Source organism: Piliocolobus tephrosceles, chromosome 19 (assembly GCF_002776525.5).
Source record: "Piliocolobus tephrosceles isolate RC106 chromosome 19, ASM277652v3, whole genome shotgun sequence".
In the NCBI taxonomy this organism is placed as follows: Eukaryota; Metazoa; Chordata; class Mammalia; order Primates; family Cercopithecidae; genus Piliocolobus; species Piliocolobus tephrosceles.
This window is the reverse complement of record NC_045452.1, coordinates 6,934,992-6,952,553: the sequence shown is the minus strand read 5'-3', so window position 1 is coordinate 6,952,553 and position 17,562 is coordinate 6,934,992. Positions and strand designations below refer to the sequence as shown.

The 17,562-nt window shown below is 41.9% G+C and overlaps 1 protein-coding gene across 3 annotated transcripts in view; it reads right to left on the bottom strand.

The window, feature by feature from the left end:
• The window catches only part of GRK3 (G protein-coupled receptor kinase 3), a 164,531-nt gene extending 146,971 nt beyond the window's left edge, over window positions 1-17,560 (bottom strand). For 2 of the 3 annotated variants that reach the window (XM_023190665.2, XM_023190666.3), the window contains exon 1: window positions 17,435-17,556. In XM_023190665.2, coding sequence (XP_023046433.1) covers window positions 17,435-17,547 — 113 coding nt within the window. In that variant the 5' untranslated portion in view covers window positions 17,548-17,556. Of the gene's footprint in view, window positions 1-17,434 lie in introns of all 3 variants that reach the window. The other variant, XM_023190667.1, reaches the window with a different exon arrangement.
• Window positions 17,561-17,562: the final 2 nt, after the last annotated feature.

Below are 17,562 nucleotides of genomic sequence, written 5' to 3'. Positions count from 1 at the left end.
TTTGGTCTTGGATTTACAGATTAATTTGTGGAGACTGACAACTTCGTGATGTCGAGTTTTCCTGTCTAGAAATATGTTACAGCTCTCAATTTACTCTGATTTTTTGATTAATTTTTCTCTTAATAAACTTTTGTTTTTCTTCACACTGGTCTTGTTGGTAATTATTTAGCGAGACCTCGTTTACAGCAACACAGTCTTTTTTTTTTTTTTTTTTTTTGAGACAGGGTATTGCTCTGTCACCCAGACTGGAATACAGTGACATAATCTCGGCTCACTGCAACCTCTGCCACCCAGGTTCAAGTGATTCTCCTACCTCAGCCTCCTGAGTAGCAAGGATTACAGGTGCCCACCACCACGTCCGACTGATTTTTGTATTTTTAGTGGAGACGGGGATTCACCATGTTGGCCAGGCTGGTCTCGAACTCCTGACCTCAGGGGATCCACCCGCCTCGGCCTCCCAAAGTGCTGGGATTACAGGCATGATGAGCCACTGCACCGGCCATGAAACACTTATTTTAAAATGATTATTTTAAAATGTTTTCACAAATTAATATTCAAGTAATTTAAAAATAGAAAGCTGTAACATAATTTTAATAAGAGACTTACATTGCAAGGTTTCCTTAGGCATGGATAGTATGCTTAGAGGGTAGATTATCTTAAAGAGCATGGGTTATTTTTTTTTCTGCTAAATTTAAACATCAGAGCCGTGATTTAACAGACCCATGATCTGAATGAAGTCAGTGAAGTCTTTTGTACTCAGGAAGTAAACAGATAATCGTTTTCCGAAGGATGATCTCTTACTGTGCTTTCTCTTTTCAATAACCTTCTTGCATTTTTTTCATCATCCTTCTATGGCAAGCCTTCAGGTCAAGAAGTTGTAAATCTGCCCACTCCGGTTGGATCAGTCAGGACTCTTAGGTTGCAAATGAGCCTCTTAAAACTCTACCCGCATCTTTGTAATCAGTGTCACAGAGCCTTTTTTGAGTCATCTAATGCAGTTTCCAAAAAACACATCATCCTCCTGTCAATCTAAGTTGTCTGAGATGCGGTACATTTTGCATCTGTGTATAATGCCATCATAGAAACTATACAGTACATCTTAAGTCACCAGTGCTATTACACATGACATTGGGAAAACTGAGGCTTCCATCGGCCCTGCAGGGACACAGTTGTGATCTTCACACCTAGCCATCTTCTCTACTGTTTTGAAAAATTATTGCAAAAGTTTTCAAACATGCAAAAGGATATAATATAGTGAACACCTAGACCCATCACTCAGCACCTCACTGGAAGTTACCAAGATTGTAATCTGCTACTTTTCCCTACCCCACCCTCCATTTTTTTCTTTTCATTTTCTCTTTTTTTGAGACAGAGTTGCACTCTGTTGCTCAAATTAGAGTGCAGTAGTGCAATCTCAGCTCACTTCAGCCTCACTTTCCTGGGCTCAAGTGATCCTCCCACCTCAGCCTCCCAAGTAGCTAGGATGACAGGTGTGTGCCACCATGCCCAACTAATTTTTGTAGAGATGAGGTTTTGGTGTGTTGCCCAAGCTGGTCTTGAACTCCTGGTTCAACTGATCCACCTGCCTCGGCCACCCAAAGTACTGGAATTACAGGCATGAGCCATTCCACCCAACTTATCCCACCTCCATTTTTTAAAGCATTTTAAAACAAATCTCAGCCAGTCATAGTGGCTCGTCTGAGGATCACCTCAGATCAGGAGTTCAAGGCTATCCTGGCCAACATGGTGAAACCTCGCCTTTACTAAATACCAAAAATTAGCTGGGCATGGTGGCAGTCGCCTATAATCCCAGCTAGTTGGGAGGCTGAGGCAGGAGAATTGCTTGAACCCGGGAGGTGGAGGTTGCAGTGAGCCAAGATTGCACCACTGCACTCCAGCCTAGGCGACAAGAGCAAAACTCCATCTCAATCAATCAATCAATCAATCAGTCAATAACAAATCTAAGACCATATGTCGTTTTAGCCTATTTCAGCTTGCATTTCTAAAAATTACGGAAATTTTTCTCACATAAACACAGTCTATTATTACTTCCCAACTCCCCCTTGGAAATAATAATTCCTGAAGATCCAATGCTCAGTCTCTAACCACATTTCCATGACTCAGGTGTCTTTTGTATAGCTGGTGGGTTTCAATCCAGATCTAACCAAGATCCACACATTCATCTGATAGCACCATCTCTTAAATCTCTTCTCATCAAGGGCACCTGACTGTCCCCACCCCTCACCTTTATCTGCAGTGACACCCATGAGGAAGCCGAGGAAGCCATCAAGGGGGATGCCCTTTCTGTCTGTTGCTTCCTTATAAGGTCTTTCATTGTTCCTCTCGCTCCATATTTCCTATAAACTGAAAGTTACCTCAAAAGACTCGATCATATTCAAGTCCACCATTTGGGGGCAGGAATACTTTTGAGATGGTTTTGGTACTTTATATCGCCTCACAATATGGGGTACACAGTTATTTCATCCTAGTGATGCAAAAATTACATAGAAAATTCAGTTGGTGACAGTCTGATCTCTCCATCTGAAATTCCCCACCAGTCTTTCATTTAGTGACATCATACACTGACGATCTTTGCCTAATCAATATTTTCATTAAGAATTGCAATATGGGCCAGGCGTAGTGGCTCACGCCTGTAATCCCAGCACTTCGGGAGGCTGAGGCAGGCGGATCACGAGACGGTCAGGAGATCGAGACCACCCTGGCGAACATGGTGAAACCCCGTCTCTACTAAAAATGCAAAAAAATTAGCTGGGAATGCTGGCGGGCGCCTGTAGTCCCAGCTACTCGGGAGGCTGAAGCAGGAGAATGGCGTGAACCCGGAAGGCGGAGCTTGCAGTGAGCCAAGACTGTGCCACTGCACTCCAGCCTGGGGGCTGAGTGAGACTCCGTCTGAAAAAAAAATAAAAAATAAAAAAAGAAGTCCCCTCATTGATTGGTTGGGCACAGTGGCTCAAGCCTGCAATCCCAACTGTTTGAGAGGCTGAGGTGAGCAGATCATTGAGCCCAGGAATTCTCGACCAGCCTTGGCAACATGGCAAAACCCCATCTCTACCAAAAAAAATCAAAAAAAAAAAAAAAAAAATTTAACCAGGCAGGGTAGCGTGTGCCCATAGTCCCAGCTACTTGGGAGGCTGAGGTAGCAGGATCAGTTGAGCCCAGGAGGTTGAGCCTGAAGTGAACTGTGGTCACACCACTACTCTACTCCAGCCTGGGTAACAGAGGAAGAGCCTGTCACAAAAAAAAAAAAAAAAAAAAAATTCCTGTCCCACCACCCCAACCATCAGCTAGGTTCTGAATACCCTAAGAAGCAGTTTTCACAGCAAAGGCAGGATGAACGCTTAATTCTTTACCTTTTCAATTGCCACTATTGAGAGACAGGTAGGTGCCATGCGTGGTTCTACTGCTGGTGGTGATCAATGAGGTGTTCTCTTCTGTCTTGTTTGGGGATCGCTTGTGGCTAGCATGAGTATCTTGGTTTGTTATTGCAGTCATAATAAATTACCATAAACTTGGGGCTGAAATCAAGCAGAAATTGACTCTTACAGATCTGTAGGTCAGAGGTCTGAAATGGGCCTCCCTGGGCTAAGGTCAGAGTGTCAGTAGGGCTGTGGTCTTACATGGAGGCCGTAAGAGACAGGCCATTTCTTTGCCTTTTCCAGATTCTACAGGCTGCCTACATTCCTCAGTCCATGGCCCCTTCTTCCTTCCTCAAAAGGCCAGCAGTGGCTGGTTGACTCACTCTCACGTTGCATGGCTCTGACACCAACTCTCCGCCCCACTAGGGGTAACACTAGGGCCCACCTAGATAATCCAGGATAATCTATCTTAAACTCAGCAGCTTAGCTGCTGGGATGCCACCTACACCCCTAACGCCCCCTTGTCATAGAATAGAACATGTTCATAGGTTCTGGGGATTAAGATGTGGATATTTCAGGGGGGCATCATTCTGCCCACCACAGTGGGTTTGTATCAGCCATATTCTTTTGATGTTCAGCGTGTCTCACTTTTAGCCAGTGGGAACCTTCTTCTGGCCTCAGTTTGTTAGGGATGGTGCCCACCACATTTCTTGGATGGCGCCTTCGCTTTCTGATACAACAGATAACAGGTTCCAAGCTCATCTCGCCCACACCTGGAGTCAGGTGCAGGTATAGGTATATGGGGTGCCTGCGTGATGGAAATGCAATTGTTTCTTGGATTTTTTTAAAGACTGGGGATGATAGGTACATATATTTTTTAAAAATCATGAATTTCAAATAACCTTCCTATTCAAATTTGATCTTACAGACTTTTCATTTAACTCTTATCTTGTCCTCATGTATCTCTTCATTTACACTTAAATTCTTGGTTCTAACCAACAATAACATTATTTTTTGTTTTACCTGAATATATATGAAATAATTTCAAACTAAAGATAATATTAGTCTTAACAGTAAAGCTTCTGAATAAAAATAAAATTTCTTTGCAGCTCTATCCTTAAATGTAGAGGAGAATGTGCCCCTATCTTACTTCTTTCTAGCTATCTGTCTTAGAGAAAGGCTCACACATAGACCCAAAGGCACCTGTGTAAGAACATTCACTGCAATTGCACTTGGGCTTCTGAGCACAGGGTTAAGTAGATCTGAGTTCTGACATCTCATGCAGCAATTCCAAACACTGACAAGGTCTATACACTGCTGACGAGGAAAAGCTCCACACGCACCACCAGGTGAAGAAGGCAAAAGCCATAAATGGATTTACTAATGTGTTCCTGACAAATATAACTCTGTCCCAAGCTGAGCTCAACCACCTTTCTGGGTAGGGGTTAGATATGCAAACTGCTCCATTAATTTTCCATCACAATTTAGAATGAACTGCTAATGAGTGCCAACTTTAACATTAAAAATCCTTTACGGGCCAGGCACAGTGGTTCATGCCTGTAATCCCAACACTTTGGGAGGCTGACGCAGTTGAATCACTTGAGGCCAGGAGTTTGAGACCAATCTGGGCAACGTGGCAAGATCCTGTCTCTACAAAAAATACAAAAATATTAGCCAGACGTGGTGGTGCACGTCTGTAGTCCCAACTACTCAGGAGGCTAAGGCAGGATAATTGGTTGAACGTGGGAGGCGGAGGTTGCAGTGAGCCGAGATCACACCACTGCACTCCAGCCTGGGCAACAGAATGAGACTGTCTCAAGAAAAAAAAAAAAATCCTTTATGTATCTAGAGTAACTGACCAATGTGTTCAAGTCAGGGATACTCATTTACCCACCAGCAGGAATGGAGATGAATTTTAATTAAGAATGCACCTAAAATCACAAAAAGATGTTTGGGGTAAGAAAATATTAAGAACTCATGACATGGAGGTTTTCTCAAGTTACAACACTGCCATCATTATTAATAACAATCTTATTACTGAACATGGAATCTATGACATCTTTTCTTCTAGAGAATTATTAAGGTATTTATTATTAAGTTAACATGGTCAGTGAAATTATGCTACTGGAGCACTTCCTCAGACCCCTGCAGTTGATAATCTCTACTGAATGAACCCAATGCATTTTCAAACTGTGTTACTAATGTCTGAAATTGACAGTGCTCCTCTACTCAAATTCATGAGCCCCCCCTCCTCATAAAATAAGATTCACCGGGAAAAAGACAGTCTGAAGGCTTTTCTGAAAATATGCTGAATTTGGAATCAGAAAACCTGGGTTTGAAGCTCAACTGTGCCGTTTGTTATCAACACGACCTTAAGCAATTAGCTTCTCCCTGAACCTGAATTTCCTTCTTCTAAAATAAGATGATGAGTATTACGGAGCCATTTCCAAGAATCTCTAAATAAAGAAAAAAGCTTGTTCTCTAAGAACAAAAATTTTAAATCAACAAACATAGGGCCGAGAAATGCCAAAGGTTTCTGGTCTGGGCAGCTTTGGCAGTGGTTTCATGAACTATATTCTCAAAGCCAGCGGAGGTGTGCCCACCAGCTACAACAGGAAACGTGAAAATACGGAAAGATGACTTGTCCCGAGGCCACCCATAGTCAGGGATTTCAAGTACTGGACATCCAGCATAAGCCGCCCCTGTGGAGGGTGACTCGGTCCCAAGTAACCATCTGACTCATCCACGTGGGTCCGTGCTCGCTACACCACCTTCTGATGGTCATTTTGCTTCCCGCAAGGGCGACCCGCGAGAGAGAGCTCCAGCCACACAGACGCTGGGCACGGAGGCTCCTACAGGAGCCAGTGTTCAATGCAATGTAGCAAACTGGACATTCTAGCTATAGTGTAGCTTTTCAGGTAAATCTACTGCGTAAGTGAGTTAGCGCACTTTTGGGAGGGGGAGGCTCTCACTTAGTAGGATTCTCAAAAGGGTCTTTAATCTTAAAATAAGAACCAGAGGCCTATAGGAAGAGAATAATTTAGTCAGGCAGACTTGGCTGATTATGTGAGTTTCACAATAAGAGACAGATGCTTAGTACAGTGATATAATAAAATCTAGTTTCTGAGTCTGGAAGGCTGAAAGCTACTCCCTGCACCACAGTCAAGATACTAGTATCTAAGGAGAAAACCAATTGTCCTCAAATACATAAAATATACCTCTCAATGTCTCCACATGGATGAAGCTGGAGTAATTTTTTTTCCTTTTTAAAATTTCTGCCTACTACCTGGGAGGCCGAGGCGGGCGGATCATGAGGTCAAGAGATTGAGACCATCCTGGCTAACACAGCCCATCTCTACTAAAAATACAAAAAAAAAAATTAGCCAGGCATGGTGACGGGCACCTGTAGTCCCAGCTACTTGGGAGGCTGAGGCAAGAGAATGGCGTGAACCTGGGAGGCAGAGCTTGCAGTGAGCCGAGATCGCGCCACTGCACTCCAGCCTGGGGGACAGAGCGAGACTCCATCTCCCAAAAACAAACAAACAAAAAAATTCTACCTACTACCAAGCACAATTGTAAAAAGTAAAAAAAAGTTAATATATATAAAACTATAAAACACTATCTACAAATATTAGTGGGGTTTTCTTAAACTCTAAATAAATGACCATCTACTGTAATAAACACAAAATAAATGACCATCTACTGTCACTGGGTTTAATCAGCTAACCTATATAACTACAGATCTACATGAGAAGTCCAGCAAGTTGGCCTCTCACTAAGATCATTTCAATACTGACCCAAGTCAAACCCCAGTTCTAGAGCATAAGTTTCCTGAAAGTAAGGGAAAGAGGGTTATAAAAGGCTAGCACCACTGAGCACTTCAAACGTGCCCTGCTTTTTCTATCTGCTCCACCATCACCTATGCCACTCCAGCTAGTCATAACCATAGGCCATAATGCTTCACTTAGAACGATCATCTCACACGAAGGAGTTTCCACCCAAATAAACTTTTCTTACAGAGGAGCCTGAATTTTTACAATAATTTGAAACATCAATCCAGCATCAAGCAGGTCACCTTACTTAAATTAGGACAGAAATGTGGAGAGTCAAGCTAGTTTTCCATGTGGAATTTAATAAGCCAGTCAACTAAATGATGAAACCCTAACAAATCCCTTTCCAAAAACACTCTCGGTTTTATTTTATTGGAGGGATGACGAGGAATAACAAAGTCACCAACATACGTGTCCTCTCATTCATTGCTTAGAAACTGCTATTGTGCAATTTTTTCCTTCTATACTATTGGGATGTTTTGCATAAAAAACAAGCTTTTCTCCATTGCCACTGGAAACAAAACAGAAAGAAGCAGGTCCAAAATGGAACAAAAAAGACAGGACAGAAATTTTGCACGCTATTCCAGACTTCCTGGTGATGACGATATTTATTGCATGATTCTTTTCCCAGTTACGGTGTCATAATATAAAAAAAGACAAAGAAAATTCACTTGAAAAAGGTAGGACCAGGTTAAAGATGTATATTAAAGTCCCTTGATCTTACTTAGCCATGAGGATTCGTTCCATTTTAAATAGAAGATAGACCCCACCACCACCACCAAATACCTCATATTTTTTAAGAAGATGTTTCCAAAATACCATCGTGGTCTTACGACATTCACAAAGGAAAATGAGAGTCTGCAATATTTAACAGCTGTGTAAATGCCATTCCATGCAACTTTTAGTTTTTGGTTTTCTTTGTTTTTTTGTGTGTTTTGAGATGAGACCTCACTCTGTCAGGCTGGAGTGCAATGACATGATTTCAGCTCACTGCAATCTGTGCCTGCTGGGCTCAAGCGATCCTCCCATCTCAGCTTCCTGAGTAGCTGGAGCTGGGACCATAGGCATGCACAACTACATCCGACTAATTTCCTGTATTTTTGGTAGAGACAGGGTTTCGTCATGTTGCCCAGGCTGGCCTTGAACTCCTGAGCTCAAACGATCCTCCTGCCTTGTCCTCCCAAAGTGTTGGGATTACAGGCGTGAGCCACCATACCTGGCTTCATTTTTAATTTAAACTTTTATCAAAGGCAATAAAGATACGAAAAATTTCGAAGAAATACACCTGAAAATATAACCAGACATATTAGTATCTAAACAAGATAATAAAGATCAATTGACTGACTTAATAATACAATGCACGAATACTAACAGCACATTATTCAAGAAAGTTTTATTGCTGACATTGAAGAAGTTTGCTGTCTTCCCTAGCCAATGGGATTTTATGGGGTTTTTTGTTGCTGTTGTTTTGGTTGGTTTTTTTGTGTGTTTGTTTGTTTGTTTGTGACGGAGTTTTGCTCTTGCCACCCAGGCCAGAGTGCAATAGCACGATCTTGGCTCACTGCAACCTCCACCTCCTGGGTTCAAGCAATTCTTCTGCCTCAGCCTCCCAAGTAGCTAGGATTATGGGTGCCTGCCACCATGCCCGGCTAATTTTTGTATTTTTAGTAGAGATGGAGTTTCACCAAGTTGGCCAGGCTGATCTCGAACTCCAGACCTCAGGTGATCCACCTGCTTTGGCCTCCCAAAGTGCTGGGATTACAGTGATTTTATGTTTTTGACTATATGAAACATACCCCCTAATATCCTATGACTATTTTCTGTATATTTAAAGCTCACTTTCTTCCTGAAATATTTTAGTCCATAATTATCTAAGAACACCAGTGCCTAGTACCTACTTAGTAGTCAGCAATGGCAGCTGTTGTCATAATACACATGTAACCCACACCTGGCTTCCAAACTCTGACTAATGAAAATATTCATCCCCTAAGCAAACTGGTATAATGAATTTTAAATCATTCAAGGAACCAAATCCTAAAATGGAACTTCAGAGGGACTCAAACACACACTTGAAATAGAATTTATTACTAGCTTTGTCATTACTAAATTAATTATGATAATTTTACAGATCTCTTTTTGGTCTTCATAAATTTTGATATTCTTACTCGGCTCAGTAATGTTCAGACTAATGAGCATAGATTACACACAGCAGTGTGCATTATGAGGAACAACTAAAGGAACTGGGGACAGCTTCCTATAAAAGGCATCTTGAGCTAGAGGAGCTGCCTTCAAATACTTGATGATCTGTCACATTTGAGAGGAACTAAACTTGTTTCTCACAACCACAAAGGGATAATAAGAGATCAGTGCACAGAAGGTATTACAAGAGAGCTTTCTGATACAACAGTTTCCAAAGATGCTCATCAAAGATGCCTGTGGCTAGATATTAGAAAGGGAAGTCACCCATCAAAAAGCATAACTAGATTGGACATCCCCCAAGATCTTTTCAAACATGAGATACTACAATCCTATGTTTATTAACATGCAATCTGTTAATGTCTAAGACTGGAATGAATCACCTTATGCACAATACAATGAAGCCAGCTGCTTTTACATCATGATTTTTGGTTCATTTTTCTGAAACAAAGACCTCTAAAGAATGACTCAACTCTGCTAATTGCCTGGTTATACCTATTTAATTAGCACGCTTGCAACTCTTACGCACTGATACCACCATCCCGGAGCCTACGGGATGGATAGATGGATAGATGAAAGAAAGGAAAAAAGAAAGGGAGGAAAGCAAGCAAGCAAACAAGCATGAGTGCAACGAGATACCATCTCACACCAGTTAGAATGGCGATCATTAAAAAGTCAGGAAACAACAGGTACTGGAAAGGATGTGGAGAAGTAGGAACACTTTTACACTGTTGGTGGGACTGTAAACTAGTTCAACCACTGTGGAAGACAGTGTGGCGATTCCTCAAGGATCTAGAACTAGACATACCATTTGACCCAGCGATCCCATTACTGGGTATATATCCAAAGGATTATAAATCATGCTACTATAAAGACACATGTACACGTATGTTTATTGCGGCACTATTTACAATAGTAAAGACTTGGAACCAACCCAAATGTCCATCAATGATAGACTGGATTAAGAAAATGTGGCACATATACACCATGGAATACTATGCAGCCATAAAAAAGGATGAGTTCATGTCCTTTGTAGGGACATGGATGAAGCTGGAAACCATCATTCTGAGCAAACCATCACCAGGACAGAAAACCAAACACCACATGTTCTCACTCATAGGTGAAAACTGAACAATGAGAACACTTGGACATAGGGTGGGGAACATCACACACTGGGGCCTGTTGTGGGGTGGGGGGAGAGGGGATGGATAACATTAGGAGATATACCTAATGTAAATGACGAGTTAATGGGTGCAGCACACCAACATGGTACATGTACACATATGTAACAAACCTGCACGTTGTGCACATGTACCCTAGAACTTAAAGTAGAATTTGAAAAAAAAGAAAGTATGCGTGAGGTATCATGCGTAGAAGGTTCTAGACACACAGTACCACAATAAGCAGCTAGAGGAAGAAAACTAAGAAATCTGGGCAATTAACCTACTTATGAGTCTAAGGCTCCACAATTGCTCTTCTCTGTTCCAGTCAATCATCCAGCTTTTTAGAAGTCCTGCCTCCCAAACCCACTCCTTCCTCTCTCAGAGCACATGGCATCAGGGTCTCCTTGCAAGACTGCCTTAATATTCGCTATTACGTTGTACTTTTTTAAAGGTGTACTTGTATCTTACACTATACATAATCTCAACAATAACCCTATAGTATAAATGTTTGTAATCATTTCTTTTAATATTCCTTCCCATCTTTTTTCTTGAGTTATCCATGTCTGAAATTCAATATGGGTAATTTTTAATGTTTCCTATTATTTACAAATGTACTGCACGACAGAAAATGCTCACAAGGCAGATTTTTATTGGGACATTTTACAATCAGAAAGCAACAGATATTGTATTTTACAGATGGAGAAACTAAATACAGCAAATTTAAGTGACTTGCAGAGGTCCCACAGCAAGTTGCCAGTGGAATCAGATCCTTATGTCTGGCTCCTGATCTAGAACCTTCTCTCACAGGACAGTTTGGCAGGTAGTAGGGATGGCACAGGAAAACGAGGGGCCCAGCAATGACAGTGGCCTTCTGGTGCACTAAGGATGGAGGTCTGGGCTGGCTATTTTCATATCAGCATTTTTTCCTGAGACTGTAGGAGAAGGAAATGGTGGCAAACGACAGTACAGGTCCAAGGCTGGATCAAGCTGACTTTTACCAACTACCAATCACAAAATAGTTTACAAAATATTTTGCAAAAATATTTTCACTGCTTTTGCAATGGGCTCTTTATATAGTGTCCTACATAGAAAGTATTCAAATATGCGTATGCTCCAGTGGAAGCAGAGAGGACCCAAAAGATGGCTTCCAAAATTAGAAGAAACATTTACAGGATATGAAGAGCCACATTATTACTTATTCTGCATTTTAGACCCATAGAGCAATCAAAAAGGGCCCAGGGGTTGTAACTTCTAATCAATGATAAAAATAGGGAGGGAAGAATAAAAAAGTAAGAAATAGGAGAAGTAGAGGGGGGCCGGGATATCCAGTCCCATTCGCATGCAAATTACTTACCATACAAATGATTCTGCAATAATAGAGTAAAAGTTGCCAAATTAATCATTTCCATTTCCCCACTGCCAATGTCCAGAGAATAAGAAGAGACAATGATAGCCATGCAGACAGCCTATATTGTCACCTACAGTGGTCTGCAGATATGTGACTGTATTAACAAAGGAAGATTATTTGAATGAGAAAGTGATTTTTATTGCAAATAAAGCCAAAAATACCGTTTTTCCCTTTTACTCTTTTCCCAGAAATGAAAAATTCAGGGGAGGGGACAGCTCAGGCGACTCCTTTTTTAAATAAAAAGGAGAGGGGGCAGCTCAGGTGGCCCCTTTCCTAAACAAGAAGACAGTAGGAATCCTGTTCTGAGGCTGGGGGTGAGAGGGTGTATTACACAACTTCTCACGAACACCAGCAGGATTGCATGGCTTGTGTTAAACAGAATAGGCATTTAACCCTCAAGTTCATGGGAAATAAGGAACAAGCTGCTTATTCACTTAATCATAATGACCGTTTCCGCAGGTCCGAGAGGAATAGGTGTTCTCTATCAGTCTCTGAGGACTAGCAGCCGATCGGGAGAGTACGAAAAAGGATTTGTTCCCCCAAATAAAAAGTCTCGCAGTTTCATCCATTCCTTGCAAAATAAGACGCGAGGGAGTTTGGTATTCATTTTTGGTGAGGCAGCCCAGCAAGACCCTGCCTGGGCTGGGAAAGACCCCGAGCTGGGCAAAACCTGGGCGTCATTCCTGCCTCTGCCACTGTCAGGTGTCACCTGGGCTGAGCTCCTTACCTTCCCTGAGTGTCTGCTCCTTCTGGTAAATGCAGCTAATGCAACTCACCTGGTGGAACCATTGTGGGGACAAATGAACTAATTATGTCAACTGCCTGACAGAAGATGAGCTCTCAATTAAAGGTAGTTATTACATTATTACATCATGGAGGTTAAACTTCTCTCTCGCTTGCCAGGGCTCCGGGGACCCTAGGGAGGCCAGGCGTCCTACTAGCTATTTAATACTATCTTGCATTTCACTACTCTGCTGGCCAGCCACTGACAGAAAAAGACCTGCGCTTCCCTTCCTCTAGCCTTGACACCTCCTTCGTCTGATAGTTTCCATCCTTGTCCAAACAGATGTTTGGCAAAGTCTAACTCCGTGTACTGGGGAAACACTTTAAGAGGCTGTCTCTAAGAACACATCGCGTGTAAAAGCTGGAACTGCTTGTACCTCAGAGAGATCTATGAGGCTCTCGATTCGAAGCATTTCACGATGCTCGGCTTTGGCAGATTCTACGTCCAAAACAGATTTCACCGGAACATTCATTTCTAAGAATTGACAACTACACGCACTCCTTGCATCTTCAAGTCACTGGCACAAGTTAACTTGGACCAAGAATGAAGTAATAACTGAAAGGTCAGAACCAATTATGTTTTGAATTTGTACCTTAATGAAAAAGAAGCAAGAACACTACTGCTGTCTTACTCAGAGAACTACTCCTATCAATAATAAGAAATACTTTCTTTCTAAAGGCTATTTGTGCTTTGAACATGGACTTTTCAGTTAAAAATTAGGCTATGAGTACAGGAGAATGAAGACACAGAAAACTCTACAGCCTAGAGAGGAATATTTCACGTTATCCACCAACCACTTACTGATTGGAGTTAGAAAATTACTGAATAAATTCCATGTCCACTAAAGAAGAAAACTGGGCCACTCGCGGTGGCTACACAAACAGAAAGATGCAAACCACCATATCACTATGTAGACTATGTTTAGATGGTTCTTCAAAGGTAATCACTAACAAATTATTGTAAAGCACTTACCAAACATCATGTGGTCTATGCATTATCCTATACTCTATACTCATTCTTTTTTATTATTCTATATTCCATGCATATAGAATAATAAAAGTCATCTATACGCTATTTGTTTGTGGTTAAATAAAATCTTCAAGCAATTACACTTTAAAGCAAACATCCTTCTTGGCTCGACTCTGTGCATTTCACACTAGTCTATAAGCTCCATGAAGGAAGGGGCTGTGGCTGGGTTTGTCATAGTATCCCGTGCCTGGCTCATAGAAATCGCTCTACAATTATGTACTGAATTAATGTCATAAACGGTATCATAAATGTCCTTTAAGGACTGTCAGTCCTCCTAGAAAATTATAAAGAATCTTTAAAATGTTGTTTCAGACCTTCCTATCATATTGTACGAATACTTTGAAAGGACAAGCTTTGCAATAGGTGATCCAACATTCGCAATGTCCAGTAAACAGAAATGAGACTCCAGGGGAAAGATGAAGTTCACGTTACTCAACCTCTTTCAACTACGTGTGATTTCAAGTCATCGGAATTTCATTCTGTTTTTAAAAAAAGAGTAACAGAGTAACACAGCCTACAGTAAAAGTCGTCTGAATCACTCCAAGGTTTAAGATGTTGACCTTTCGTGGGCCTTTGCTTATGAATTAGACCTTACTTAAGTAAAAGTATTTCTTTTCCAACGTGACATAAAACAACTGGCCTGCACATCTAAATGCTCCTGTTTTAACTGGGCCTGCACAGGGAGTCTGTGGGTCACAGTCTACTACTCCCAATAGGGCCTATTATCAGCTACATTAGCCCAACAACATTTCAGTAAACTAAAGCAGCTATACCATTTGGACAAAGAGTCAGGTTTTCCAGGATTTGCACTCATTGGTTAATTGAATAATGTGTCAACATAACAAAATGTTTGCCTCTTGCCATCTCAGAGAAGCAAAATCTCCCCTGGGCAGAATGTTCCATTTTCTGAGACTCTCCTGTAATAGCAGGAAGCTGCAAACCCAGTGTTTCATTTAAATTAGCTAGATATTTCGTTCTAATGCTCTTCTGTTTAAAACTGTGGAAAAGGCAAAGTAACTAAAATAAGGAAGCACAAAGAATAGTGACTGCAAATAATTTGCTGGAAATAAAAAAATCACTAGTGATAGACCAAAGGCAAATTAAAATGTATGCTTCTCATTCAGATACTAAAAATACAAATCTGAACATCTCTTTCAAGAATACCAAAAACTGGTGGTCACATGGCTTGCTATATAATGAAGCTGAAATAGAAACTCTTATCAGAAAACATTTGACCCGTATCCCTTTTAACAAAAGTGTGAAGTCATACCAGCCATTTAAGTCATCAGGCTGGGGCATTTTAACACACAGTTAACTTTCTTACAGGATCTAGAAATTCCCCAACCCCCAACCTCCGAATCAAATAGGTAGGCTACTAACTGCCATCCCGTGGTAGACAGAATTTTGCAAGATGTTTTACCTGATAATCTCAATGTGACAGAATCCTAACACTGCACAAGGAGTGACTGTTACTATGTAAATAGCTACATTACACAACTAAAGCCAAAGCCACTAAGATAAGTAGAAAACAAATTAGAATCTCAGGGGGAGGTTCCAATGGCCCAATTCGAGAGTCTATTTTAAAAAGAGCAACAAAATAACAATTACTGAAGGGCTGTTTCCTAAAATTACTCTCTGGTTGGTATTTCTCAATTTTAAAATGTCATGAGAAATATGCTGGCTGTCAGTCTGCCTTAAAAGAAAGCATTACCACAGAATACCACTGAAAAACAAAGACATTCATACAAGGAAGTGAACACCCTAAGCGCATAAGTAAGTTCTTAAGAGGGACACTAAAAAAGCAGAAGTCACATTAAGTTCCAAATACCAAGAAAAAAAGAAAATAAAACTGAACAGAAGTTCCTAATTTTAGTAATATTATATTCTACCCCCCAAAAAACATAACTGCCCATGAGTTGAGATTTATCAATTGTATATACAGAAACCCTACATATTATAGGACTCCCTGCCTTTGGGTGGTGGAGGGACACTAGGAAAGGCAAGAGAAAAAGGAATTAAGCTTTTTTCTACCACATTTATAGAAATGTAGTTTTTTCAGTGAAATTTAGGTTTGATATAGGAGTTCTTGTTCTCTAAATAAGTTTCCCACTTGCCGGAAATTTTAAAGCAGCACTGATATTTTCAATTAGCTTCAGATCTGCTACACTCTGGAATAGGGGTGTTAAACTCACCACATCGCAGACAGGTTTGCACTTTGCCCTGATTTTCACTACTTGGCATTGCCTATCAAAGAATAGCACACCCTGCAAAGCCAACAAGAGGCCTGGGCTAAGGAGGAAAAGGAGGCCAAAAATATCCAGCAAGCAAGTCTTCATTTGCACAATTTAGCTTTTCACAACAAATAACAAGGGGGACTGGTATTTTCTGTATCATAGGGCTCATAGATGGACTTGTAAAAAAATCAGATCATGATCACTTGGCATTAGGTAACATTTAAGCAATCTTGGGCGCCTAACGCTTGAAGGACTGATGATTTCAAATGGACAGTAACTTTGGTTTAGATTCCAATATTTTACAGAATTGCATGGTTTCAAATTCACCATAAAGAAAATGCCTCTTTTGAGCATCAATTCCAAGAGCTATTTAGCATCAAGGAAACCGCATTAGCTGTACAACTCATAATGGTGTTAATTAGGAAAAAGGAGCTAGAGGAAAAAAAAAATCCATCACTGAAGCCTTGATACACTATTTAAAACTCACTATTAACCTGACGAACTATTTTTTCTGCGGAAGTGCTGATGATATGAACCAGCAAGAAAATTTTACTAGTTCCTTAATAATAAATCATTTGAGAGAAAACTGCAACTTGGTATGGACCCCACCGAGCCCCTCGCCAATTCAATCGGGCCCTCCTTTGATAATTTAACAACAAATTCCTGTCTGGAATCACCCGTTCAAGTGCCTTTTTAAGTGACTCCTGTTTCAATTTTTTAATGAAATGCCACCAGTAGATCTACCAGTTGAGGAAAGCAGCTCAGGTGACACACTTCGCACCAAAAAGAATATTGAGTGGGTCAAAATCCTGCCTGGGCACAAAATAGAAGAGAAGCCTAAGAAGGCGACTAGACTTAGTGACTACAAGAAGAGCAAGCACTGAAAACAGCAGTTTACCTCGGACAATAAGCAACAAGCCTGCAGTCCCCAGGTAAGCGGCCCAGAGGGAGCTTAGAGATGGAGTTGGAAAGGGGGACCGCAGAGCCCGGGAAGAAGCAGCCACCAGGATGGAGCGCAAAGGAGTGACAGGAAAGGAACCAACGGGGACCACACCAATGCAACAGGAAGAACCACGGGGATGGGACAGAGCAGGACAGGGCTGGGCGGGAGGGGGCGAGAGGGATAGAGCTGGTCCAGCAAAGTCATAACCAGCCCCTCGCTGGGGCGCTCGCTGCGCGTAGGGCGCCCCGCCGGGCATTTTGGAGCGCTCTCTCCCGGAGTGCCCCCACCGGCCCTCCGATGCCCCATTTCAGAGACTGGAACAACGAGGCCGACCCCGCATCGCCTGCTCCGCTGTGTCACCCGCCCCGGGGCAGCGGAGGCTCAGTGCCCGACCCTCCAGGAAGGAGGGAGTCGCTGGCGGCAGCAGGGGGCGGCGGCTTGGGGCCGGTGCCGGCCGGGGCAGCTGGTACCTGGGCTCCGGCAGGACGATTCTCTTGCTTGCGCGGGCGGCCGGGGTAGCCTTGCTCTTCTCCATGGCCATCAGGTAACTGACATCGGCCAGCACGGCCTCCAGGTCCGCCATGTTGGCGAGCTTTGG